This window comes from Sitophilus oryzae, unplaced genomic scaffold, assembly GCF_002938485.1.
Source record: "Sitophilus oryzae breed Bouriz unplaced genomic scaffold, Soryzae_2.0 scaffold_1583_pilon_pilon, whole genome shotgun sequence".
Lineage (NCBI taxonomy): Eukaryota > Metazoa > Arthropoda > Insecta > Coleoptera > Curculionidae > Sitophilus > Sitophilus oryzae.
The window spans coordinates 845931-872216 of record NW_022146262.1 but is presented as its reverse complement, the minus strand read 5'-3'; the positions used below and the strand labels follow the sequence as shown (position 1 = coordinate 872216).

The 26286-nt window shown below is 32.7% G+C and overlaps 2 protein-coding genes across 6 annotated transcripts in view; both read left to right on the top strand.

Annotated features, from left to right (window-relative positions):
- The window catches only part of LOC115879652 (sodium/hydrogen exchanger 9B2-like), a 39708-nt gene extending 36232 nt beyond the window's left edge, over positions 1–3476 (top strand). Inside the window, exon 10 of the mRNA XM_030896558.1 lies at positions 2868–3476. Coding sequence (XP_030752418.1) covers positions 2868–3422 — 555 coding nt within the window. The 3' untranslated portion in view covers positions 3423–3476. The remainder of the gene's footprint in view (positions 1–2867) is intronic.
- Positions 3477–10929: 7453 nt separating this feature from the next.
- LOC115879653 (sodium/hydrogen exchanger 9B2) overlaps positions 10930–26286 on the top strand; it is a 32639-nt gene continuing 17282 nt past the window's right edge. Inside the window, exons 1-2 of one of the 5 annotated variants that reach the window (XM_030896560.1) lie at positions 10930–10961; positions 22279–22359. In XM_030896560.1, the coding sequence (XP_030752420.1) occupies positions 22282–22359 (78 nt within the window). In that variant the 5' untranslated portion in view covers positions 10930–10961; positions 22279–22281. Of the gene's footprint in view, positions 10962–12792; positions 12919–13310; positions 13388–20362; positions 20402–20426; positions 20605–22278; positions 22360–26286 lie in introns of those variants that run through there. The other 4 variants (XM_030896562.1, XM_030896559.1, XM_030896563.1 and 1 more) reach the window with 4 other exon arrangements.

Here is a 26286-nt window from a genome sequence, read left to right as displayed (position 1 = left end):
GCGCAACAAAAATTGTCCCTACTTTTCAAACCCTATTAATGCATTTTTATATTACATATTTGTTATACCTTCTGGCTCTACCCGCCATTTTCATTGTCGAGTAAAGTCTCCATTTTAACAATCCACATCCCCTAGATTGATTTTACGACACGCTTAAAATATAATTTGCTCCTAATATTCTTCGGTAAAAAATAAAATACTCTTGTACCTCGCTAAATGATCAAATGTTTTTATTGTTCTGTTTCTTAGATGTGACCACGTAATACACAATAAAACTAGTTTTATAATAGTCATATAACGCTGTGTAAAATAGTTGCATAAGAGTGGTATACCCTTTTTATAGAACTTCTATACTACTAAACGGTTGTATAAAAATGGGCCTTTTTTGGTTGTAAAGCTATCATATTACGGCCATTTAGCACGTTATATGAATTGAGGTATCCTATCAAAATTATTACATAGCTGTTTATACAGCCTTTATAAAATAAAATTTGCTACTTGGGATCTGTATCTAATGCCCAATCCTCTTTGCTGCAGTTAGCTGTCCACTATAATGAAGAGTGCTGCCATGAATAAATGCTGAATAGGAGAGCCGCTAAAACACATCCCTGCCTAACTCTTGTATTTGTTAGGAAGGCATCGCTCAGTGATACATGATGTGACATTTATGACTTGTTGTTATGGAGGCTTTTACACCCTGTAAGAAATTTGTTGGGTACTCCAAACTTTTTCATAATTGCCCAAAATGCATCTGTGTTCAGTTGGTGTGTGTTAGTGATGGGCATTACGATTCTTTTTAGTGAATCGAATCATACGATTCAATTTCTCATATTGAATCGACTTCTAAAAACAAGAATCGTAACTGGCACTACCGGTGATAATTTGGTCGGACAATTATTTAAGGGACCAGAAAAAGAAATATACAATTCTTTCATATGTTTTTTAACATTTTATGACACTGTCGAAATTGGATTGATTATTTTATCAATAATATTAAATTATCAATCCAATTCATATTATATACTACTTATTATAGACTTAATACAAATTTAATATTTTTAGAGCCACATTTTAATTCAAATTTAGTAATCATAATAAATAGTATATAATACCGCATGATCGAAGAAAAATGGCGTCTAATTGCCTTATAAATGAACATGATGATTCGATGACATTCTCCATATAATTTTACATATAAAATGACAGCGATCTTCATTTTATAACCATCGCTGACGCCGTTTTTTTATCATATTGGGCAGACGCCACCAATATTTATTTGGAGTTGCATAAAAACTCGAAAAAAAAAATTCGAGAAATGCTTTGCGAAATGTTTTACGAAATATTTCTCATTAGCTTGAGAATTATATAAAAAAGAAATTTTATGATTGTGTTTGAGATATTTGATTTCATTATATGCATGCCTCTGTTGGGTAGTTATAGTCTGTGAAACGAATAAAACTTTGAATTTGACAGTTCCCGCGGGCTTTTCTAGTGTTAATTTTATTAGGTTAGCAACTTGCGGGCCATGCTGATGCAATGCCGTCTCTAATAGAACAGCCTCGGAGCGAGATTTTTGACGTCACGCTAGTTAGATACTACGGATTAATTATGTTGTAATACATGGAAAACATTCCTCGTATATGTAATTTTTTGGATTATATTCGACACTATTTTTTTCATATGACACAACACTGATGAAGGCTATAAACGTTACCTATAACGTTTTTTTAACCAAAAAAAAAAAATAATGAAAAACCAAATGAAAACTTAATCAGCGTTTTTCCCGAACCTAAATCCCAAAAAATAAAAAATTTTAGAATAATTTTACATATAAAATAACAGCGATCATAGCGATATTTCATAGCCATCGCTGACGCCTTTTTTTCTGTGATATTGTATTATTTGCAAATATATTTTTTCGCACATTGATGCTTGCAAAATATACATATAAATTTTGTGAATGCAAATAATAATACATCACATATATATATATATATATATATATATATATATATATATATATATATATATATATATATATATATATATATATATATATATATATATATATATATATATATATATATATTGTAAAACATTTGATGCATTTGTATGGTTCATAGTTTATTTGCCAAAGTATTTATTACTATAAATAGGTATATATATTGTATTTATTAACTGTATATTATGTATAGTTCATGTAAACTATATCATTTTTAAAATACAAACTAAAAATACGAGGAATAATTATGTTTTCCGTGTATTCTACAACATATTTATTAATCTGTGGTATCTAACTAGCGTGAAGTCATAAATCTCGCTCCAATGCTGTCAAAGGCTGATGACATTTTACTTTTGTCAATTATGACATTTCGCGTTGATTTTCCTTTTCTATTTCACGAAAGTAAAAAGAGTTACCTATCTGATTCGTTCAGGCACTTATTTTAAAGAATATCAGTAACTTTTTGGATAGAGGGCTTTTATATTTGCTATGTTGGTAAAAAATAACGGTCAAAATTCAAAGTTATTCATTTTATAGACTATAGGTCTGTTCCCAGAAGAATTTTTGACTAGTCAGCACGTTTCTCATTGGTTAAAATGCGTAGAAACCTGATTGTTAGTCAAGTTTCTACGCATGTCAACCAATAAGAAACGCGCTGACTAGTCAGAGATTCTTCTGAGAACAGACCTTATACCTTCATTTTGTACAGTAAGGTTTGTGTATTTATAATCCCCCTGTCTAGGGACAGTTTCTATCATTCAGCTACTCCTAAGCTAGTTTACTATTAGAACTAAAATAAAAACAAATAATTTTAATAAATTCAACAAAAATTCTTAATTTTTTAATTTTTATCTGTCTTTTTTAGGCTGCCCTAGCTCCAATAGTGCTTTCTTTGGTCTCCGATCCCAACTCCAAAGAACACTCTTACGCCAAGAAGATCTTAACAGTCTGTATCCTATCCATAATGATAACTACCACCATAGGAGCCACCCTGGTCACCTTGCTAGGCAGCAAACTCCTAAGAAAAACCAAATTTGCCGTTGAACCAGAGCAATGGAGAAGATCCCATAGGCCTTCTGTAAGAGATATCAGCATAGTCGATGACGATGAAACCGAAGATAGTGATCAGAGTGAAGAAAGCCCTAAAGATAAAGATAGTGAATCTGTAAATGAAAATATCGAAGATATTAATAATGATAAAGATAGTGACGTAAAAGTAGATATAAGAAGAAGAATAAGTGCTGATGATGAAGTTAATCATTTAGATTTAGCGAAAGATGAAACATTAACTGGTAGTGATAAGGTTAATGAAGATGATAATAAGTTAAATGTAAAAAACGAAAATTTACTTAGAGTGAACGAAGATGTTAAAGATAGGGAAACAAAAACAGATGTGAAGGTTAGTGATAAAGACGAATAAGGATATTTTGTTGTTGTGTTTATTTTGTATAATAAAAATGGTAGTTTTTTTAAGACAAATATTTTGTTTTATTTTCGAACACTTAATATTCTTTCTATTAAAATATACAAAAATTGCATATAAAGTAATCGCAAAACACTTTCTGATGCACGTGATCAACTTTCAGTGACAAGCGATAGCGACAGCGCTGTCAGATTGTGATGGATTTATGTGATGAATCTTAATTTATTTTTAATTTAGTAATTAATATTTTAGTTATTAATTTATTTATTAACAGAATAGTCTGTTAATTTCACTGTTTTTGCTAAAAAGTACAATATTTAAAAAATTACTATGAAAATCAACAAAAAACGGGAATTACTCCGAAATATTCAACAACAACACGATATTAACCAAAATAATGGCTGACATTATGATCAATATTATTACAAATTCTCAAGTCTCTTGGGTTTCAGAAGAAATTTTACCATTGTTTTGGCCTAAAAATGCCTAGAAACATTATTTCACAGTTTAATGAGTCAGAATAGTAACACTGTCTCAACAAGGCTACCGGCAAGTTGCAATAACTGAAATTGTAGGAGTTAAACAAAGTGATGTTTTGCGAATATTAAAAAAAATCAGGGGGACAAACGAGGTTACAGACCGGTCTGGAAGAGGCATAAAGAGAGTTACTACTGCTGCGCAAGACCGTCAAATATCCCTAATTGCACGACGCAATCCCCTGCTATTAAAAATGAGTTAGCTCGCCTTGAAGGAGTAAATGTTTCAAGAAAGACCATTGCAAGAAGACTCCATGACAGAGGATTACATTTAAGGAGGGTTCTACGTGTTCCGAAGCTTTATTTACATCACAAAATTACTCGACTACAATGGGCTGAGGAGATGAGAGCAAATGCACCGAATTGGAATTTCGTCATGTTTAGTGAAAAGGAAAAAAGTTAGTGAAAAGGAAAAAAGAAAGAAACAAGAATAGGCCTAGTGTTAGACTCGCGACGAATTTTGGTCTGGAGAGCATCTGGAAGACGAGTACGCTTGAATGCAGCTCAACCCGGTGTTCCGTTTCAAGGCGGAAGCATTATGGTATGGACAGGTATAATGCACGGAGCTCGAACTCCTCTTGTTTTTATTGATGGCACAATGACAGGTGCCTCATGTCTTAGAGACGTTTTAGAGCCTATTGTGCGTCCATTTCGAGGGGCAGTGGGGGATTAATTTATTTACATGGACGATAATGCTCCTCCCCATTTTGTGAGGAAGAGGGTATAAGAAAACTGTGGTGGCCACCGATGTCTCCAGATATGAATGTTATCGAGCATGCTTGGAACGTGCTAAAGCGCTATATTGCCAAAATGAATGATTCCCCCATACCTTAAATGAATTAAAAATTCCTCAACATCTTCTGGACAACTTAATTGAGAGCATGCCACGTCGTCTCACAGCTTGCATTGAGGCTCGAGGAGGCAATAGGTTGAGGCAATTGGTTGATATTAGTTGTGAGAAATAATTAAAATTGTTTTCGATATTTTCTGTTTAAAATTAAATTTGTTTTTATTGATTTTCACTCATTATGAAATAAAATTATAATAACAGCCTAGTTGCAATTAGATTTTTAATTTTATATTAGTTAGTCGTGTAGTAAGCCAATATGTCCAAAAATATAAAAAGAATCATATTAGGTCCAAAATAAAACAAAAATATCGCTATATGCAATAATTTTGGCCATGTGTGTAAATCTCCCAAATCTTATTTTATTTAGGCCGAAGGTTATACGTTATATAGTAATTAAAAAAAATCAATATAATTTGCTAAAGATTATTAAAATTCTGATTTATTGTAGAGTTTATGTATTGCGATGAAACCCGGCTAAGTAGTTTACGATTATTTCGAAATGATTATTGATTTTTTTTAATCGATCAATAAATCAGACGAAAAATTTTTATTGGCGGCAAACCAGAATCCAGTTTAGCGATTTTTTACGATAAGAGTATCGCAAAAACATTTCTATATTTTTTATTGAATTGCTAAATAATTAGATTTTTCTGTACTCTATTATCTGTTGACTGTTTTTTTATTAATTCTTTGAATATTTTTTTGTGAAATTGAGAAGTAATGTTATGTTTAATCAATCCTCTTATACGGCTATGAATCTGATGGACGTTCAAAGTGAACAAACACCCTGAGACGGTTAGAAGCTTTTGGAGGAGAAATTGGATCTATAGAAGACTATTAAAAATACCCTGGACAGACAGATGATGTATACAATGAAGATGTTCTCGGGTAGGGATTTTCTTACAAATATAAAATAAATAAATACATACCTGGACCATATTATGCGAAATGGAATCGCGAACACTACGTTGTTACATATGGTCCACTCTTCTTTACGGATGCGAGACATGGACGCTAACAGTCGAGAATATAAATAAAATAGAAGCCTTTGAAATGTGATGGTGCTACCGGAGAATCCTTAAGATTTCTTGGACCGAACATACAAGCACCGAAGAAGTTCTTGAACAGCTAAAAAAGATGGAACTCTTAACCACCATTAAGTCCAGAACCAGAAAGGTTAGCTACTTCGGACACACAATGCGTGGCACCAAATATTATATTCTTTGTTTGATCATTCAAGGAAAAGTCGAAGGTAGAAGATGGGTAGGTCGAAAGAAACTGGACCGGTCTGGGGGTGGAGAGGCTGTTTCATGCAGCAGAAGATAGAGAAATCTTCAACGAAATACTCATGGAGATCGCCAACGCCTGAAGACAGGCAAGGCACTGCAAGAAGAAGAAGATTCACAAGCACTGTTGCGAGCTGCACAGAACAGACAATGTTTCAAGATTGTTGCAAACCTTCATTGAAGATGGCGCCATAAGAAGAAGAAGAGAAGTAATTAATAGTCTCTTTTTGTTAAACAGAAGTGATACGCAATTCTTTTTTAATAAAATGTGTTTAATGTGTAGTAATTGTATGATGATTTAATATCAGATTCATGTTAAGGCGATACTATTAACTATAGAACAAACACAAGAGCCGTGTATATATTAACACAATATCGTATTTGCGTCGGAAAATGGATCTAATTGCTGCTAATTTTAGTCTCGTGGTCAGTAATCATTATTTGTTTATTGTATCGGTCACCCTATATGTATGTTTGGCGTCATTGAACAACTTGTGTTTGTGTATAAATAAATATATATCATCCTCATTACAAAACCATGCAAACAAACAAAATTTAAATAAATTTAATAAAAAAAGTTGGAAAGTAGTATATAATACCATTTTCCACTTATAAGCGATACCAACTAAACTGTTAGTTACGTAATCGAGGGCGCGATTTTTAAATTCATCGTTGCCAACCATGGACATATTCGGCGCAGGGCTGACCAACTGGAATTTAAATTTCCCGCTGTGGATTCAGGTGGTAGCTCTGCTGTGAATAATGCCAACTTGCTACATTTATTTATTTATTTCCTGACATTGTCATTCGTTTTGACACTTTAGATTTGTATTACGAGTTTTTGGTTTAAATGAATTTTGTTGTGATATTTTAAGCTTAAAAATTTTTTAAAGCAGACTTTGCAGTCGAACATTGTTCTTTTTAGAACCTCTTTTAGTTCGAAGTGTACAAGATAGCTTAATAGCCGATGCAAAAAACTCATTGCAACTTTATTAGAATATTTTGAACGGGAAAGCGGTAGTAATGGCCTTTTATGTCCTTTAAGTGCTGTTAAGGTGCGTATTCACTTGCAACAAAACACTCCGAACAAACCAAACGCGCCGCGCACTCCAAACAATCTGCAACGACCTGCAACAAAACTTTTGCGCGGAGCGTTCCGCCTGTTTGCGGTGTTCGCTGCGTTCCCACCAGTAATCAGTGTCTGAATCAGTGTTAGTGTGTTTGTCGATAAGGATAAGGATGCATCTGATATTACCATAGCCGCTGGTGCTTTTTTAATTATAGAGGCATTAGCGGGTACCAAAAAAAAAACGTGGGCAACGCGCCTCTTTTTGCGCCGTCAATATAATATGGCCTTACTTAGTGACCTAGATTATATGCATAAGAAGAATTTAATTAATTTAATAATTAATTATTAATTTAACAAATAGGCCGCCTTTCAAACTCATCTATTAACTCTAAATACTTTTCTCTGTTCCACTCCATAGCTAGGTACAGTTTAAAAACACCCCAAACACAACGAACATTCAAAACTGCCGTATCTACTGAACACCGGCGAACGAACAAATTCTTTTGAGCAAATCCCGTTTACCGACAAGCTTCGGAAAATGTTTGGCGCGTTCGGTTCGGTTCGGCGCAACGTGTGGTACTGACTACACAAACTTGTTACAGCGCGCGCGGCGCGTTTGGTTCGTTCGGAGTGTTTTGTTGCAAGTGAATACTCACCTTTGAGGAGGTGAGTTTTGTTGATGTAAATAATAACTGTTTATGCATTTGTAATTAATTTATTTTTGTTTCCTAAAATATTTTGATTAAAAGAAAATATAAGCTGTGCCGGTCAAGCTAAATCACGTAATTAAAAGTTTATTTGGTATGATCTATAGTTCAAGTTCAGATATTAGGGAAGAATGTAGAATAAGTGGGGGGGGGGGGAGGAGTTACCTTAGTGCGTGTTCATATTGGCACAGCTCGAGCGTTGAGAGCTGCGCGATGCCACTTGTTTCAAATAAGAGTGTTCACATTGACGAGCATTACGCTGCGCGCTGAGCTGCGTGGTGTACCGCATCGCTCCCATGTCAGTGTCTGAGACGCTTTTACAGAGGGTAGTTCTTATCAGTCAATGCTGTCTCCTCATTTTCCCCACAGAATCTGCATTCGCCGTTTTTTGTCAGCTTCAATCTCCTGAGGTATTAGGGTAAAAACATAGTGAAGCAGTTCATCCGAAGGTCGAAACAAAAAATAGAGACAATCTACACTTATCACTTTGGATAATTCTTCCAAGATGATCAGTAAATCTAACAAACGTGAACGAGCCTTTAGTATTATGTTTAAACCTGAGATACATATGAAATAAATTTTTTAAAGTCACTGACCGCACATTTATTTGATATGAACTAATTTTCACTCTCATCAGATACTGGTAGCAATTAAAGAAATATGTGTTAGTATATCAGTCTGGTGCATTTGATAACATCTTTTATAAAATATTTCTATTGGATTTCAAGCGCTCTCAAGAAAGTCTCGCCTTTTTTATTGATCAAACGACCACTTGATTTTCCACTACACACGTAAGTTTATCGTCATACCATGTTTACATTAAACATTACACTTAAGATTATTATAATGAATCTTGTTTGACATTAATTAGTGTTTATAATATATCAGAAACTTATTGTTAAACCAGAGATTAGAATCTGAACCATCTGTTATTGTGAGATGCGTCATTTTTGTCACCAGACCCTGCACTTACCAAAGGCGGCACTTACCAAGCCTGACAAGAGATTCTGCGAAAGAAGCAGAGTCAGCAACTTGAAGCATCTGTAAAGCAAGCCAACATCATAGTACTATGAACCAATATAAAACAATAACTCACCACAATACGAATCAAAACCAGAAAATGTGATATTCAAAATACCCTGCAAATGGGAATGAATTAACGAACATAAAGATTATTTAAAAAAAGGGCAATTTTTTTGGCAAATCTAAAATTTTTCAACATCTATGGCAAAGTCCCTCCAGTCTTCACCATAAGTGCGTAGTTATGCGATGTTTGGTGAGGGAATCCGCAATCACATTCTGGGGAAGGTATTTTATCCTACTTATAAAAGGAATCCGCACATCTTCCATAGCCAGAGCGTATCCTATTCAAAGTTGACCAGGTTTTCCGGTTTAGATCGGTACCCGGTATCGGCAATAGTTATTTTCGAACCAGAAGTATAGGTGCGCATCGGCCATTTCTCTCCATAACTCAAGCCACTGTTCTCGAGAATTGTAGTTGCTGCTCTTTAGTTGTTCAGTTAATTCAGTTAGTTGTTGCTCTTTAGTTCGCAAAGGTGGATTTATCGACTTCAGTCTTCTTCTTCTTTACGTGCCGTCTCTTTCGTTGAGGTTAGCGATCACATTGGCAAAATCTTCACGATTCTCGGCTTACCTTATAAGTTCTTTAAAAGTTAGGTGAGTCCAGTTTCTGTTGTTTCTCAACCAAGATAGTTTCTTCCTGCCGAGACCTCTCTTTCCTTCAATCTTACCCTTAACTATCAATTGTAAGACGTGGTATTTTTTATTTCTCAATATATGCCCTAAGTATGACGTTTTTCTTATTTTTATTATATTGAGCAATTCTCTCTCTCTGCCTATTCTGTTGTAGACTTCGGTATTTGTGATATGGGCTGTCCATGGAATTTTAAGCATTCTTCGATATATCCATGTTTCGAACGATTCGAGGCGATTCATCTCTTGAACTTTCAGTGTCCATGTTTCGGCTCCGTATAATAGGATTGACCAAACATAAAACTTAACGAGCCTAGTTCTCAACTCTAGGTCCAATCTGGGGTTCTGGAAGACGTTCTTCATTTTTAAAAATGCATTTCTCGCTTGTTCTATTCTGGTTTTTATTTCCACGTCGTTGTTCAAGGTGTTAACTATCCAGGACCCCAAATATTTGAACTTGTAGACCTGTTCTAAGGCATTGCCCTCTATTTTAATAGGAATTGGTACATTTTGGTTCTTTCCAAATATCATGACTTTAGTTTTAAGAGAATTGATCTTCATCCCGTATCCGTCCGACTTCAGTCTATTCAACTGTAAAACAGGAAGTGTGTCATGAGCAGGGAGCGTTGGGGTAGCTGTTATTTTATCAAATTCTCTAAGAAGAGCCTTGTTTCTGCGTAGATTTGGAGGTAGAATGTTACTCAGAACTGGAAGCCAGTAACTAGGTGTGGATTTGATTGACCCTGTAATCAGCCGCATGGTGTTGTTCCGCTGTCTGTCTATGAGATTTGTATGGTGGCTGTTCAACCACACGGGTGCACAATACTCTGCCACACTGAATACCAGACCAAGGGTGGAGATCCGAAGTGTTGTTGCTTTTGCACCCTAAGAAGTACCACAAAGTTTTTGTATAAATGAAAAGCGAAGAAAACGAATAAACAAATAAATATAAATTCAACAAATTCTATGATAACTATACACATAGTAGTGTGCTACGTAATTTATTATTGCCTGATAGAATCGATATTTTAACAGCATTAAATTTTTCTTTTCAATAAAAACTAATCCCTTTAAATCGGTTTTTAATTATCAAAGTGCGGAAATCTTTTCGGGCTTGTGCTGCCACGTCAAAATAATAAACACCGTCCTGATATCCAGCGGATTACTGCCTGATGATGGGATTTAGTGCGCCCAAATCTATAACGGCGAAAAAGGTTTTTAGACAAACGCTTTTTTATGGATTAGGGCTTAAGCTGGCTTAAACCCGTCAAAGATAATACAGCAAAATAAACTATATCGTTTTTTCATTATAAAGTCCTATCCATTTGGTGCGATTACAGTTAGTCTTGATTCAGATTTTGGATAAATCAGTTTGGTAAGTTTGATTGATTTTGGTTTGATAATTAAATATTTGCGAAGTTTGATTTTAAAATATTTGACGATTAAATGATATACAGGGTGAGTTTCCTACGATGCGATTTTCTCTATGGTATCTCGGAAACTACTGGAGATAGAGAGTCGGTTAAATGGGGAAAGAATTGCAGTTTTCTGGGGCCATAAATATGCGCCTTTCGGTTTTTTGAAAAAGTTCATGGCTTACTAGATATTTCGACAAAAGCAAATTTTGGCTATTTTAAAAATTGTCCCTAATTCCATTATAATCTATTTTAGAGAAAAAGTTTTCAGATAAATGTTGTAGATAATCACATAACTGAGTTTGTGTTCTCCGATTTTTTCTAATGTCTGTCATTTTTGACATATGACACAAACATATGTTTTTTAAGTGGAAACCATAGTTGGCAATTGTTGGGTAAAATCTTATCCTTAAAAGAACTCCACAACACTATAAAAGTATGAAAACATCTGAAGTATGTTCCGTATTTTTAAAAAACAAGATATATATTATTTATAATCGTTTCTTCAACTGACTTTTATTCAGCTTAATCACTTTATATACTTATTAAGTAATTTACCTTTGATTTTTTTTCGTTAAATAGTTAATATACTAGTAAATATTATCCAATAAATAATTAATATCACGAATAACAATATTATTTTCTCAAATTTATATATTTACATTTTCTATTTTATGACATAAAAATGACATATACACAAAACAAAGACAGACTATTGGTCATTCAGTGTCAAAGATAAAGATAATCAGATAGTCGAATGTCGCTGATGTGTTTTCAACAAAAATTAAGCGAATTTCTTTGAATAAGAAGACTAAGGAAGAAGCATAATGCTATCCATGTATTCATGCATGGTGGGCGGAAAAGGCACCATAAAAGCTCTCTAGGGTGGGGATCCTTGACAGTTCTGTTTGACGATTCATTTGACACATTTGAATTTGATTTGAAATTTTGTGGATTTGTCAGTCTCTATGGAGCTTATTTTATGTTATTTATTATTTATTCTACTACTGATAGTTGTATAAAGGTAGTAAATCTAGATGGAAATTGTGGCAGAACTTAAATTAATAGTGACACTATCGCGATTTATCGAAAAAGACTCTAAAATAGTTGGTTGTGTAGTGTGCGGTAGATCTCGGCAAAAATTGAGTGAAATAATGGAACAACTTTTCGCTAGTAAGTGACTATATAATATACATACGTGTAGTAAACCGATCATTTATGAAATTCACTTAAATTAACTAAATTATATATTTTTCTTGCATTTTAGCTTTTATTTATTACTTGTCAAAGATTAGATGTCAAAGAATTTAGATACGTTAATTTGACTTACCTGCTTCAGTAGCGTATCGGATGTTTGTGTTAATAAATACTTATTATAACTTATCTATTTTTATTAGAATTATATATTTTTATAACAATTTTAATAACTACCAACATTTATTCACAACGTAAAATAAAACAACAAATTATTGAGTCTACCCCACGTCTACCCTACATCATAGTTTTACATTTTTTAAATAAAATTAGAACGACACTGATAATTTAAGTCGGCCATATTTGAGGCCCATCGCGGTGTACCTAAGATTTTTGATATGCTCCTTCCTTAGTCTTCTTATTCAAAGGCGAATTTACTTATCCACGAAGTTTATAAGATCTAAGGTTTTGACACTTTAGTTTTGTATTACGAGTTTTTGGTTTAAATAAATAGTGTTGTGATACTTTAAGCTTGAAAATGTTTATTAGCAGACTTTGCAGTCGAACATTGTTATTTTTAGAACCTCTTTTAGTGTGAAGTGTACAAGATAGTTTAATTGCCGTAAAAAAACTCGTAAAAAACTGATCACAACTTTATTAGAATATTTTCAACGGGAAAGCAGTAGTAATGGTCCTTTATGTCCCTTAATTGCTGTTAAGAAGGTGAGTTTTATTTATGTAAATAATAACTGTTTATATATTTATAATTAATTTATTTTTGTTTCCTAAAATGTTTGATTAACAGAAAATAGAAAATATATAAAAGTGGGCAACCCTACATATGTCTGGCAAGCATAATCACGTGACTAAAAGTTTATTTGGTATGAACAATGGGTATGAACTGTAGGTCTATTAGTTCAGTTTTAGTAGGTTATTATAGTAATAGATAAACGGGATTTTTTTATACTTTATTTTCTGTAATTGAAAATCGATTTTATCTCTGGGGATAATTACTGAAGTTTGTTTACATTAAATATCAGTTGTTTCAGAAAGATAATATGAAATTGTACTGTAAGTATGTAAAGTAAATTAGTTTAGTAGTACCTGAACGTCTATACAATTATTATAGTTACCTCGTGAATTATCGTCTTTCCGAAAAATAAATAAAATGAAGACTTCACGCTATGCCAAGGTAAGTTGTTGTAGGTAGTAGAAATAAATAAACATAAATTATTGCATATCACCCATTTCTTGAATGAAGCTTGACTATTTTGCTACTGTAACAAAAATCTATAAAATTATTTTAAAATCTATGTGCGCAAATTTGAAGTGAAACATCTTACTAATAGCTATTAAAATGAAGAATTTGAAGGACATGTTTGAAAAAGTGTAGTTTGAAATTTTAAAAAAGTAATAAATTAAAAATTAATGAATATTTTGATTCACTTTTACAAAATCTGTATTAAAATGACGGTCTGTCCGCCTCGCCTGTCCTTCTGTATTGAATAGTAATTATGTATAGTCTATAGGGTGAGAGTCGGTTAAATGGGGAAAGAATTACAGTTTTGTGGAGTCCTAAATATGCGCTTTTGAGATTTTTGAAAAAGTTCTGGCTTACTAGATATTTTGAAAAAAAAAACAAATTTAGGCTATTTTAAAAATTGTCCCTAATCTACATATACTAATATATAAAATCCTTAAGTGACTGACATACTGATTAATCACGATCCTGCTCAAACCACTCAACGTAAGAAGCTCAACTTTGGCATACAGCATACAGGTTGTGATTCTAGGGTGTAGAGGTTCGATAAGAAGGGATTTTTCGAAATTCCAGTTCCAAGAGGGTGACACCACCCCTCAAATATTACAATATTTTTTATATAAAAAACGGGCGTTTCCGAAAAAACGCTTAAACACGTTTATTTTATTTTGTTTTTAAAAAATGTATACAGGGTGTTTCGAAAAATCTGGTCATTGATTAATCACGATCCTGCTTAAAGCGCTTGACGTAAAAAGCTGATTCTTGGAAAACATATTCACTTTAGGGTGTAGAGGTTCGATAAGAAAGAATTTTTCGAAACTCGAGTTCTAAGGGGGTGAAACTATCCCTCAAATATTAAAATATTTTTATTTAAAAACCGGTGAGTTTTTCGGAAAAACTCTTAAACACGTATATTTTATTTTGTTGTTTTACATATTTTAAGATTTTTTAAAAATGTATACAGGGTGTTTCATAAAATATGACCATTGAGTAATCACGATTCTGCTTAAACTGCTTGACGTTTAAAGCTGATTTTTGGCAAACGGATTGACTGTGGGGTGTAGAAGATTTGACTTGACTCTAATTCAAAGAGGGTGAAAAGGCCCCTCAAATATTACAATATTTGTTATTTAAAAAACGGTTAGTCTTTCTGGAAAACGCTTGGATAAGCATAATTTATTTGTTTTTTTTACATATTTTGAATTTTTTTAAAAAATCATACTGGGTGTTCCAAAAAGCTGGGTAATTTCTTAACCACGATTCTGCTTAAACTGCTTGACGTAAAAAGCTTATTTTTGCCAAACGGATTTTTCGAAAGTCAAATTCCAACGAGATGAAACTACCCCTCAAATATTACTAAGTTATATAATAATATAGCCATATTGTTTTTTCTCATGCTGACATAAATGTGAGAAAAATTTATCCAGTTTGTATGTTAATGGAAATTCTTGCTTTGCTTTATCATCACCATTACAAATGATTAATTCGACGTGAACGAAGTCGCTGGTACACGCTAGTTCCATTATAATCTATTTTAAACAAAAAGTTATATCATTTTTAAACAACTACACTTAGTTAGCCATGGAAACAAGTTCAATCGTCGATGCTTTCAGAAATGTGAAACTGTCGCATCCAAACTTTGTAAATTAAAATAAACAAAAATTGTAAATATGAATTTTTCACATGAAGAAAAGCGTGTAGGATTATTGGTTCAACTTTTCTTGGCCATACAGTTTCGAGGATACTTTGACCGGTGAACGTTACTTAACATTTTTTAGAGAACGGATTTCAAGATATATTAGAAAAGATAAATTTAGTTACATGCACATCAATAGTGTTCCAACATGACTTTCATTATGACACCCCCCCCCCATAATGAAAGAAATGTTAAAAATTATTTATATCATAATTATGCAATCTAAGGGATAGGAAAAGGTGGGCTAATTGCGTGGGCCTCGATCACCTGACCTATCAATTTTATTTTTTTATGCAGTATGGTAATAACAAGGTTTACAAAAGAACTTATCAATTAAGACAGGCACTCGAAGAGGAGGTACGACAGAAATTTATTTAAGTCAATGACGTTCTGTGAGAATAGCTAGTAATTCAGTTTTAAAAAGATGCATTTATGTACTCAAAACAATAGTAATTCAGTTTTAAAAAGATGCATTTATGTACTCAAAACAATGGCGGATTTTTTAAATATTTTCCAAAATAACTTAAAGTGTATGAAGTGATATTCTTTTTTTAAGTTTTAGTTTGTATAATGTAAATTGCAAAGAACCGTTTGATAATATATTCTGTTTTTTATAAGTTCTAAATCATAATAACTAATTGAAATTAGCCAAGAAAGATAAGAATTAATAATAACTCAGTGATTTTTCGAAAAAAAAAGACATATTATAGCTTATATCGCTGAAAAGCTTAAAAAATGGCGCTTTCTATGAAGTCATGGCCAACTATGGTTTCCATTTAAAAAAAAACATATGTTTGTGTCATATGTCAAAAATGATAGGCTTTAGAAAAAATCAGAGAACAACTCAACTCATTAGGGAACTATCTACAACGTTTATCTGAAAACTTTTTGTTAAAAATCGATTATAATGGAATAAGGGACCATTTTTAAAATACTTAGCCGAAATTAGTTTTTTTCGAAATATCTAGTAAGCCATGAGCTTTTTTCAAAAATCTGAAAGGCGCATATTTATGACCCCACAAAACTGCAATTCTTTCCCCATTTAACCGACTCTCTATCTCAAGTAGTTTACGAGATACCCATAGAGAACATCGTAGGAAACTCATCCTGTATAGTATCTAATTAATAAAAATTATTTGAATCACTTTTACAAAATTTGTATTAAAATATCAATATTTTTGATAAACACATGGACTGCTCATAAATACACGTCGCGTCACTACGTATTTCTAAGCCGTTAGGCTGTCCTTACCACTTTTCGTCCCGCGCTTGTGTGCTTTGAATTTTTACTCCCAGCACGAGTTAAGAAATTTCACTTAAAAAATTATTATTTTTTAAATAAACTGAATATAGAATTAATAAATATTAATTAATTTACATTAAATTACATATTATTTAATTAAAAAAAAATTAATTTTAATACCTACCTGTATCTAAAAACATTTCATGTCTAAAAAGTTCTGAGCCACTTCTATATTAATCAATAAAAAATAAATTCTTTATTAGTACCTACTAATTTTTACCTAATTATCAGAATTATTTATTTTCCACAATTGTGTCAATAATAGAGATGAGCAGAAAATCGCAAACTGCGATTTAATCGCAGCGATTGTAAATTCGCAATCACAACCTGTGATTCATTTCCATAACAAACTGCGACTTGCGATTGAAACATATATCTGCCGATTTTGGATTTTTAGGCAACCAGTATTACACCAGTTGCGATTTGCAATCGCAGTGGGCACGCGAACGAAGAGCTGCGAACGAAAATCACAGCATTGCGATTTTCGTTTGCACCGGCGGTGCATCGACACGGCACTGAGAAGCCGAACGATGAGCTGGGAACGAAAATCGCAATATTGCGATTCTCGTACGCACCGGCTGGCGGCGGCGCGTCATCAACACGGCAGTGGGCAGGCTGCGATTTTCGTTCAGCTCGAAAATCGCAGCTCATCCCAACATTGCGATTGCGATTTTCGTTGGCACCGGCGGCGCGGCATCGGGAGTGGGCACGCCAACGAAGAGCAGCGATTGTGATTTTCGTTCGCAGCTCTCAACACATCGGCCTAGACTAGATCGCAAAATCACATTCGCAATCATGGCCCCGTAATTTTTATGAAGCGTTGGAAAATAGGCTTATATTGTTTATATACCGCATAATATATATGTATAATTTTTTAGTTTTAAATTTTGATAATAGTTTTAGATTTATAATATAATTATGGATTTAGAAGGTTAAAAAATTCTTGTTTTCGGTTATGACTAATTATAGTTACAGTTGCTCCCAGGTAATGATTCAGGTAAAATAATTCATTCAAGGACAGTTTTGGAATCAAATTATAAAAAATTATCTATTTTTATCCTTTATTTACTAGAAGATATAGAGCACGAAAAAGAAACAGCCCTTTCTCTTTATTATATTTTGTTATATGTATATTATATTATTATAAACATTTTTATAACAATCCATAATATAATATAATTTTCTGAACAATTGTGGATCGGCTGCTATGTTAATTTAAATACATCCTTTACAATCAGTTTTTTCATTTTAGAGAAATTTCAAATATAATAAAATGTGATATTGTCCTTTTATTTATCTAAAAGTTCGAAAGTTTGCACTTGCACTGGACGGGCCGTATCAAAGCCGTCGGCGTCGGCTTCTTTTGAGTTACATATAAAGAAAATGTTTTTAAAAGAAAAAAAAAAGATAAAATAAACAGTTTTTTTTCTCGTTATCTGAATTAAGGTTGGCGGCAACCTTTTTTATAATAAATTTTTCGTTAGTATACCTACAGACTGTCTAAAAGCACATTCGAATATTTTGAACATTTTATGTATTTTTTTCCCAGTTAAATTTATTCGGTCTATTCTTATCAAAAAGGAAACTAAGTTATTTGTGGTTTGGTTTGGTTTGATTTTTTTTTGGTAATTGATGAAAATTTTAAGTGCAATATGTGTGCAGAGCAAAATATAATAAAAACACTTTAAAAGGCATATGGCATCGAAACACCCAACAGTTTCTTTGTAAGATTTTATTAAAAAAAGTATTCCCCTATTTATTCTGTTTTTTCTCAAAAATTTTGGGATTGAGCTTCCCAGTTTACAGCGTATCAATTTAAAAATATCAAAATCGCAATCGCAGGTTACAGTCGCAGCGATTTACAAATCACAATCGCAGTTTCAACTGCGATTGGAAAATCGCAGTTTTGCTCATCTCTAGTCAATAACACTGCAAAATAAACTTGGTAAAACAAATATAATCAATACAGTTGTTATTGGAGTATAAGCAGTAAGTGTATTTTAATCTTACGTGTTTCATTAATCCAATCTAAGAGTGTTTTTACTTTTAGATAAGTAAACCCTTTCAATAATCACTAATTCTTAAAATTAATACTTAATTTTAAGGCATGTGAATCAATAAAAAGTATTATATCTTTTAAGTTGTTTATTCTGTGGTATAGAGGCTTGGCGCATTCTCTGCCGGTGCTGCCACTATCGGAGAATATCGTAAACAATCGATATATACAAATACACAGGTTTAAATAGCGAGTATACGAAAAAATTATTATTTAATTATTCTAAAACTGTTAGGAAGTATAATTTGTAAATATTCTATAAATAAAAATAAAAAAGTAAATATTTTGAAAGCTTGAGAAGGTGTAACTTGTATTATAATTTTTTATTCCACCTAAAAAAAAACTACGGTAGTGAGCATTTTTACTAGTGGCTTTGCTAGTGAGGTCATAATTGGGGCCTATTTCGGCTATAACGAAATTAGTATATGTCTATTTAATTTTTTGATTATGTAACGAGCACTTTGTTTACTCACTTGTTTCGTCGAACTGCTTGAATTCATTTTTGCTTCTGATCAAATCGGTGCGAGGAACTATGAAGCTACAATATGTTGTTTCGGGAGAGTTAAATATTATCCGGGAAAGTTGAGTTATTGAATTTTATTGCACCCAACAACGCCCTAACTACGCTCTCCTTTACGCGTTAAGTTTTTTTTATTAAATAACTGCACTAGCAAAAACTAAAATACTTAAATATTATGACAAAACCCCGATTTCAATATTATTTTAATGCGATCGGCGCGGCGTGAATATATTGATAATTTCTGATTTCTGCCGTAAAGTGCTGGATATTTGGTTAGCAGTGATTTCCGGTTATTTGGTTAACAGATTTTTCCGGTTATTTGGTTAACAGCGATTTCCGTTTATTTGGTTAGCAGTGATTTCAGGTTATTTGGTTAGCAGTGATTTCCGGTTATTTGGATTCCGGTTCCGGTTACAGTCGGATTTTGTTGAAATCAGCTGAAAGCCTATAGTTTCAATAACTGCACTAGCAAAAAACTAAAATACTTAAATATTATGACAAAACCCCGATTTCAATATTATTTTAATGCGATCGGCGCGGCGTGAACTATATATTGATAATTTCTGATTTCTGCCGTAAAGTGCTGGATATTTGGTTAGCAGTGATTTTCGGTTATTTGGTTAGCAGTGATATCCGGTTATTTGGTTAAGATCGATTTCCGGTTATTTGGTTAGCAGTGATTTCCGGTTATTTGGTTAACCGCGATTTCCGTTTATTTGGTTAGCAGTGATTTCCGGTTATTTGGTTAGCAGTGATTTCCGGTTATTTGGATTCCGGTTCCGGTTGCATTCGGATTTTGTTGAAATCAACTGAAAGCCTATAGTTTCAATAACTGCACTAGCAAAAAACTAAAATGCTTAAATATTATGACAAAGCCATAGTTCAATATTATTTTAATGCGATCAACATGAACTTTAACTGGAACGGCGTGAAATAAATTGCGAAAATTTCTTATTTCTACCGTATACAGCGCTGCGGTCAAAATTTTTTGAAATCAACTGAAATGCATCAAGCTTATATACTATATAGTGCTTAATTATTTTATGAACATCTTGTAAGATTATAATTATGTGTACCTTTAAAGGCTTTAAAACAACTCGTTATAGCCGGTATTTGTTCGACGTCTATGTCTATGAACTATGTTTATGAACTTGAAATGTGTTCGCGTGCAATTAGCAGCTCCGTCCAAACCAGAGAAAAGCGTTATATTTTTCTTTTTCCACCAACGACAATCTGTCAATACAAACAGCGTACTGCTGCTCACACGGCGGGGGGATTGTTGTCGGGATTGTCCGTCTTTAAATATAATATAGAGTCACCTGACGTGCATTCGTAATGCCCGCCCAGGGGTAAATAATGATAAGTTGGAGGTAAGCTGGTAGATTTACCATATAAGTTTCATTTGGACGCGGTTAGCCGAAGCGGTAACGCGTCAATAACAAATCGTCTCTGTCAGTTGTCGCGCAAGAAAAACAATTTCTAATATCTGTAGTGTTGAAGGAATTTAGTTTTTTTCTTTGTGATGTTTCGTTAGTGGTGGTTAAAATTTTTCAAAAAGGAAAAAATATTATAGGTAATTCTTTTTGTTTTTATTTTTTTTAATAAAGTAAAATAATTTTAATGTCATTTTATCAAAAACTTTTTCTTGAAGAGTTGTATTTAAATATTTTATTTAAGTTTATTTTACCAGTAAAACTCCACAAATAGAGCCATAACTCCCTTGGGACATTATTCAGTCAAGATGCCAATTTTTTTTTTGAGTAATAATATAAAATTAAAATGAACAATCATCTAACTTCTCTAATAATTTTATTTACATTCTTAATGTCATCCCTTGCTGCAATATGTATTACAATTATTTTAATTGAATAAAATTACATTTTTTAGCTTGCCATAATATTATGCTAAATTTACTGATATACAGGGTGCGTGTCAAAAGAGGCTCACCACTATAACTTTTTTATTTTTTCAGATGAAAACGCCAGATTTAATATGTTAGTATATGACATAAATTAGGATTGATTGTAGTATTCAATTGTTTTCGGTCACTTCCTGTTTCACCGGGAATGACTACAACTTTTGATTTTTAAATGGCATCTTCGGTATTTTTTTACTTTATTCAATAAAAAATGACACTCTGAATAGAATGACATATCATTTGCCAACTTTTGATATTCTCGCTTTAAAAAACATTGTATTTTAAATTTCAATCTAGAGTGCTATGGCTGTGTTAAAAACATTAATTTTTAATCAAGGAACCTTGGAAAAATAGATTTGATGGTCTAATGTGTTTCGTGTCCTGGCCGGTTAAAACATGCCCAAATTGTATTTTCAATCATATTTCAATTTGATCAAATGGAACGATGTTGGTTCATGAGCATATTTGGAAAAAGCATTTTTTTATGAATAATTTGGTACCACACACTTGGTATTTCGAGTCAAATTGTCGTTACATCTTGGCAGTCTAAATTAAAATTTAAAATTTTATTTTTTTTAATTGAAAATGCCAAACGTTGACATACGCCATTCTATTCAGAATGACATTTTCTATCTAATGAAGTAAAACAATACCGAGAGTGTCAAAAGTCAAAAGTTGTAGTCGAAAATCAAAAGTTGTAGTCTTTACCGGTGAAACAGGAAGTGGCCGAAAAGAATTAAATACATCAGTCAATCCTAATTTATGTTATATACTAAGTTACAAAATATCGTTTTTTTATCTGAAAAAATAAGAAAGTTATAGGGGTGAGCCACTTTTGAGACGCACCCGGTATAATTAGTGTAAAAGGCTACCTGTAAAATATTAATCAAAAGATTGCATTTACCTTTATTCTCTACTATAATTTCATATAATATAGTTTCTACGAATATTGCATTATAATCAATATAATTATACCTAAATGTAAATTTACAATGTGGTATAATAGTTCTATTATACAAAGTCTAAAATTAGATCTATTATTAGAGCATATAACAAAACGAAAAATGGAAGAAAAAAATCTTATTAATTTCAATTTTATAGTTATCAAAAGTTTTGGAGGTTATATCAAATGTCAGTGTATCATTATCAAATGACAATAATACGTTTAGTGTGTAGATCTTTAAAACCATATAAATTTATAATGCTTAAAGATAGGTTTAAAACAAACGTAGAATACTTTTCATGTAATTTGTACTATAATGGCAGAAACTAAGTTAGAATAGTAAATAAAATTACATAGATATAACTAAAAAATGGTTTTTGTTTCAGAAAATGGCTACAGAACCAGATACGGATCATACAAGCCATAATCCCAATCCACACAGTGATAGTACTCCATCAGCAAGAAAGGTAGGTACCATAATCTTTTTCAAATATTATCATCATCATCATTATCAGCTTATTCAACCATTTCCAATTATGGTGTAGCCTCCCTCACATATTTAGATACTCTCTCTGCAGTTGGGCCCATTGTTGGCTATGCTGGCTCAAGTTATCTCTGCTAATTTCCTAATATCATGGTCGCATCTCAGGTTTGATTTTCCTCTAGGCTTCTTAATTCCTCGTGGGTACCATACTGTAATTTGTATGGTCCATTTGTTGTCCGTCCTTCTTGCCAGGTGTCCTGCCCTTTGCCACTTGAGGCTTGAGGGATTTGATTCTGTGGATGGACGTCTATTACCTGGGTCTTTTGTCATATCCACTCTATTCTTTTACGGTCTTACTTGGTTATTCCCAGCATGTTTCGTTCCATTGAGCGTTGTGCGACCTGCAGTTTCCTTAGGCTAAGAACATAGTGGAGCGACGAGGATAACGGCGAGCAAGCAGCGCGACATCACGTCCAAAACAAACCTGTGAAGACAAGTACGTGCGAACATAGTAAAGCGATCTGCTCGAGCGGCGAGGTCGATTGAAATAATTTTGTTTTCGTCGCTCTGTCGCGTCGCGCTGTAGAAAATGATAAATTCCAAAAATTAATAGATTTAGTATCTGTAAGAGAGATTTTATGGGATCAGAAAGATAGTAGTCACCATAGCCGGTACATTTTAGATAGGTAAGTTATGAGATGCAGTGGCAACAAATTTTCATAAAGGTATAAAACTTGCCACACTTTCGCTGGTTTTTGAAAATTTCATATAACCAAATGTTTGCGACAACAATAATTTTAGCCACTGTTTACATTTTAAATTATCAATAAGCAAATGAAAATAATAAATTTGCACAAGTACCTCGCCGCTCTACTATGTTTCAGCACCTCGAGGCTTGCTCGACGCGGTATCGCGCTGCTTGCTCGCCGCTATCCTCGTCGCTCTTATCCTTGTCGCACTATGTTCAGAGTCTGCGATTATAGTGGAGCGGCGAGGATAGAGGATAGCGGAGAGGTGAGCGGCGAGGTTCGTCCTCTTTTAATCAAACCTATGTATTCATATGCAGGTGCGTATAGTGAAAGCGGCGAGGCGAGAGTAGAGGAAGGCGGTGCACATAGCGGCGCTAAGAGAAACAAAAATGTTTGTTTTTAATAGCGTCGAGGATCGCGGTCGGGAGGGATCGTCAACATTCGTATAAGTTCGTAGCCACCTGAGGTATAGAAAGACCGAGGAAATAAAAAAAAACTTTTCATCATATAGTTTAAATAGTCTCAATTTAAAATAAAGACGACTAAACTCTCCGTTTTCTCTTCGATCTCTATTAGCGGGATGAACAGACCATCTCCTAATTCTTCTTTGCTGGGAATAATTATGCAAGATACAAAATTTAGCAGCCGTATTTTCGCTAAGTAAGAGCTTTCGCTTTCGATTACTTAATCGGACCATTGTCGAATTGCTACTGGAAAATATGTCGCACAATTTTTGCTCTATCCTCTCCGCTTTTACTATAAGTTTTGCGACGCTATCCTCGCCGTTTACCGCGCCGTTACCCTCTTTCCTCGCCGCTCCCTTATAATTTCAGCCTTTGCCTTATAATGTCCGTTTTAAGAGTCCAGGTTTCGCACGCATAGGTCATGACTGGTACTGCACGTATACGGTACTATATTATATTACTTATAAATAGCATCAATACTTTCAATTTAAAGGTTTTTTTTCAGAAAATATCTTTTTTGTTTTGTAGGAAAAAGAAAATTTCGGGAATAAAGTTTGCTAAAAAATTTTCTAAAATTTCATTACATAATAATTAAATAAACAAATTACTAGAAAACATCATTTTCCTAAAATCTCGGAAATTACGTAACGAAGTGAGATGTGACCAGAATATTAGGTACTTAGTAAAAAATATATTTTACTATACATTCTGGTGTAATAAATAACTTAATGAGAAAATAAATGAGAAATTGTTATTGACAAATACTTAATTAAAATTCAGATATAAATTTTTAATGGTTCTTATAATTACTATAAAATTTAAATTGGCACTTATGATTTTTATGTTTTTTTATGACTATTTCTCTATAGATTACATATTATATCTCTTCTTATGTAATTTTTCTCATTATTATCGAATAGGAAATTAGAATTTAATAAATAATAGTCACTTTTTTATATGTTTACTAAATAATAGTTGTATCACAACCTATTTATAACCAGCCTGTCGAGTTACAATCATTTGCATGGAAATCTGCGAATTTATCTATAGATAATTCGTTTATCTTATGTTGGTAACATGTCGGGACTCAATTTTCGTTTAGTTATGTAAGAAATATTTGTTTATTTAGTATTTGGAAGCGTTTCCAAATAGAAAGTCACGAATAAAATATCATAAATAATAATTTCTCACATTTATGTCAGCATGAGAAAAAACAATCGAGAAACCCCTCCTTATCGAACCTCTACACCCCACAGTCAATCCGTTTGCCAAAAATCAGCTTTAAACGTCAAGCAGTTTAAGCAGAATCGTGATTACTCAATGGTCATATGAAATACGACCATTAAGTAATCTATATGATGTAGTAAATTATGAAACACCCTGTATAAATTTTAAAAAAATTTTAAAATATGTAAAACAACAAAATAAAATATACGTGTTTAAGAGTTTTTCCGAAAAACTCACCGATTTTTAAATAAAAAGTATTCTAATATTTGAGGGGTTGTTTCATCCCTTAGAAAAATCCCTTCTTATCGAACCTCTACACCCTAAAGTCAACCCGTTTTCCAAAAATCAGCTTTTTACGTCAAGCGCTTTAAGCAGGATTGTGATTAATCAATGACCAGATTTTTCGAAACACCCTGTATCCATTTTTAAAAAATCTTAAAATATGTAAAAAAACAAAATAAAATATAGTACCTGTTTAAGTGTTTTTTCGGAAACTTGACCATTTTTTAAACAAAACATATTGTAATATTTGAGGGGTGGTTTCACCCCCTTGGAACTGGAATTTCAAAAAATCCCTTCTTATCGAACCTCTACACCCTAGAATCAACCTGTATACCAAAATTGAGCTTCTTACGTTGAGTAGTTTTAGCAGGATCGTGATTAATCAGTGAGTCAGTCACTTAAGGATTTTATATTGTAGATACTAATATACTAAATCTTTTTTTTTTATCTGAAAAAATAAAAAAGTTCTAGGGGTGAGGCTAGATTTTTAAGGCTTAAGATTTTTTGTTTCGTTTTTTATAAGCGATTTCAACTAAAAAAAATCACCCATTTTCATTTCGGGTCTAAATTTATTCAAAACATTGAACCACCATAAAAAGAAATCGAAAACACGGGGTCCAAGAACTCGGTCTAATTATAATTGCGATCACACAAGTAAAATTTGCGGAAATTCTTTTTTGTTAAAGTCTATTTCTGGCACGTTGTTACTTCGTTTCGCATACTAATTGAACTATTATACTGATTATCACTCTTTCTATTGTTTTGTAGTGAAAATATTAAGCCGAATTTAACGCCAACATGTCGATTTTCGTATATCTAATTGTACAAATTAAAAATTTAGAAGGGGAAAAATGTGTATAATTAAGTGATTTTGTTGTTTTGAGTAATTTTCTAAAGCAATTGGCAAGAAAATAATTAATTTATAGTAGTTTGTTTTTCTCAAACTTCAAGTTATTATGTATTGACAAAAACGGAGTGATCAACAATAATAAAATTGAAATTATTGGAAATACTGTCTTGAAGGATTTTAAGCTTCGTTCAGAACCTCGCAATTAGTGGAATAAATTAGTGGTTTCAATTACACTTTATACTTTTTTTCCATAGTAACTGTTAAAATTGCCTTATATCCATCAAAAATAGTAGATAAAATAGTACTTAACCGTAAGGGTAAATTAAATGATACTTTAA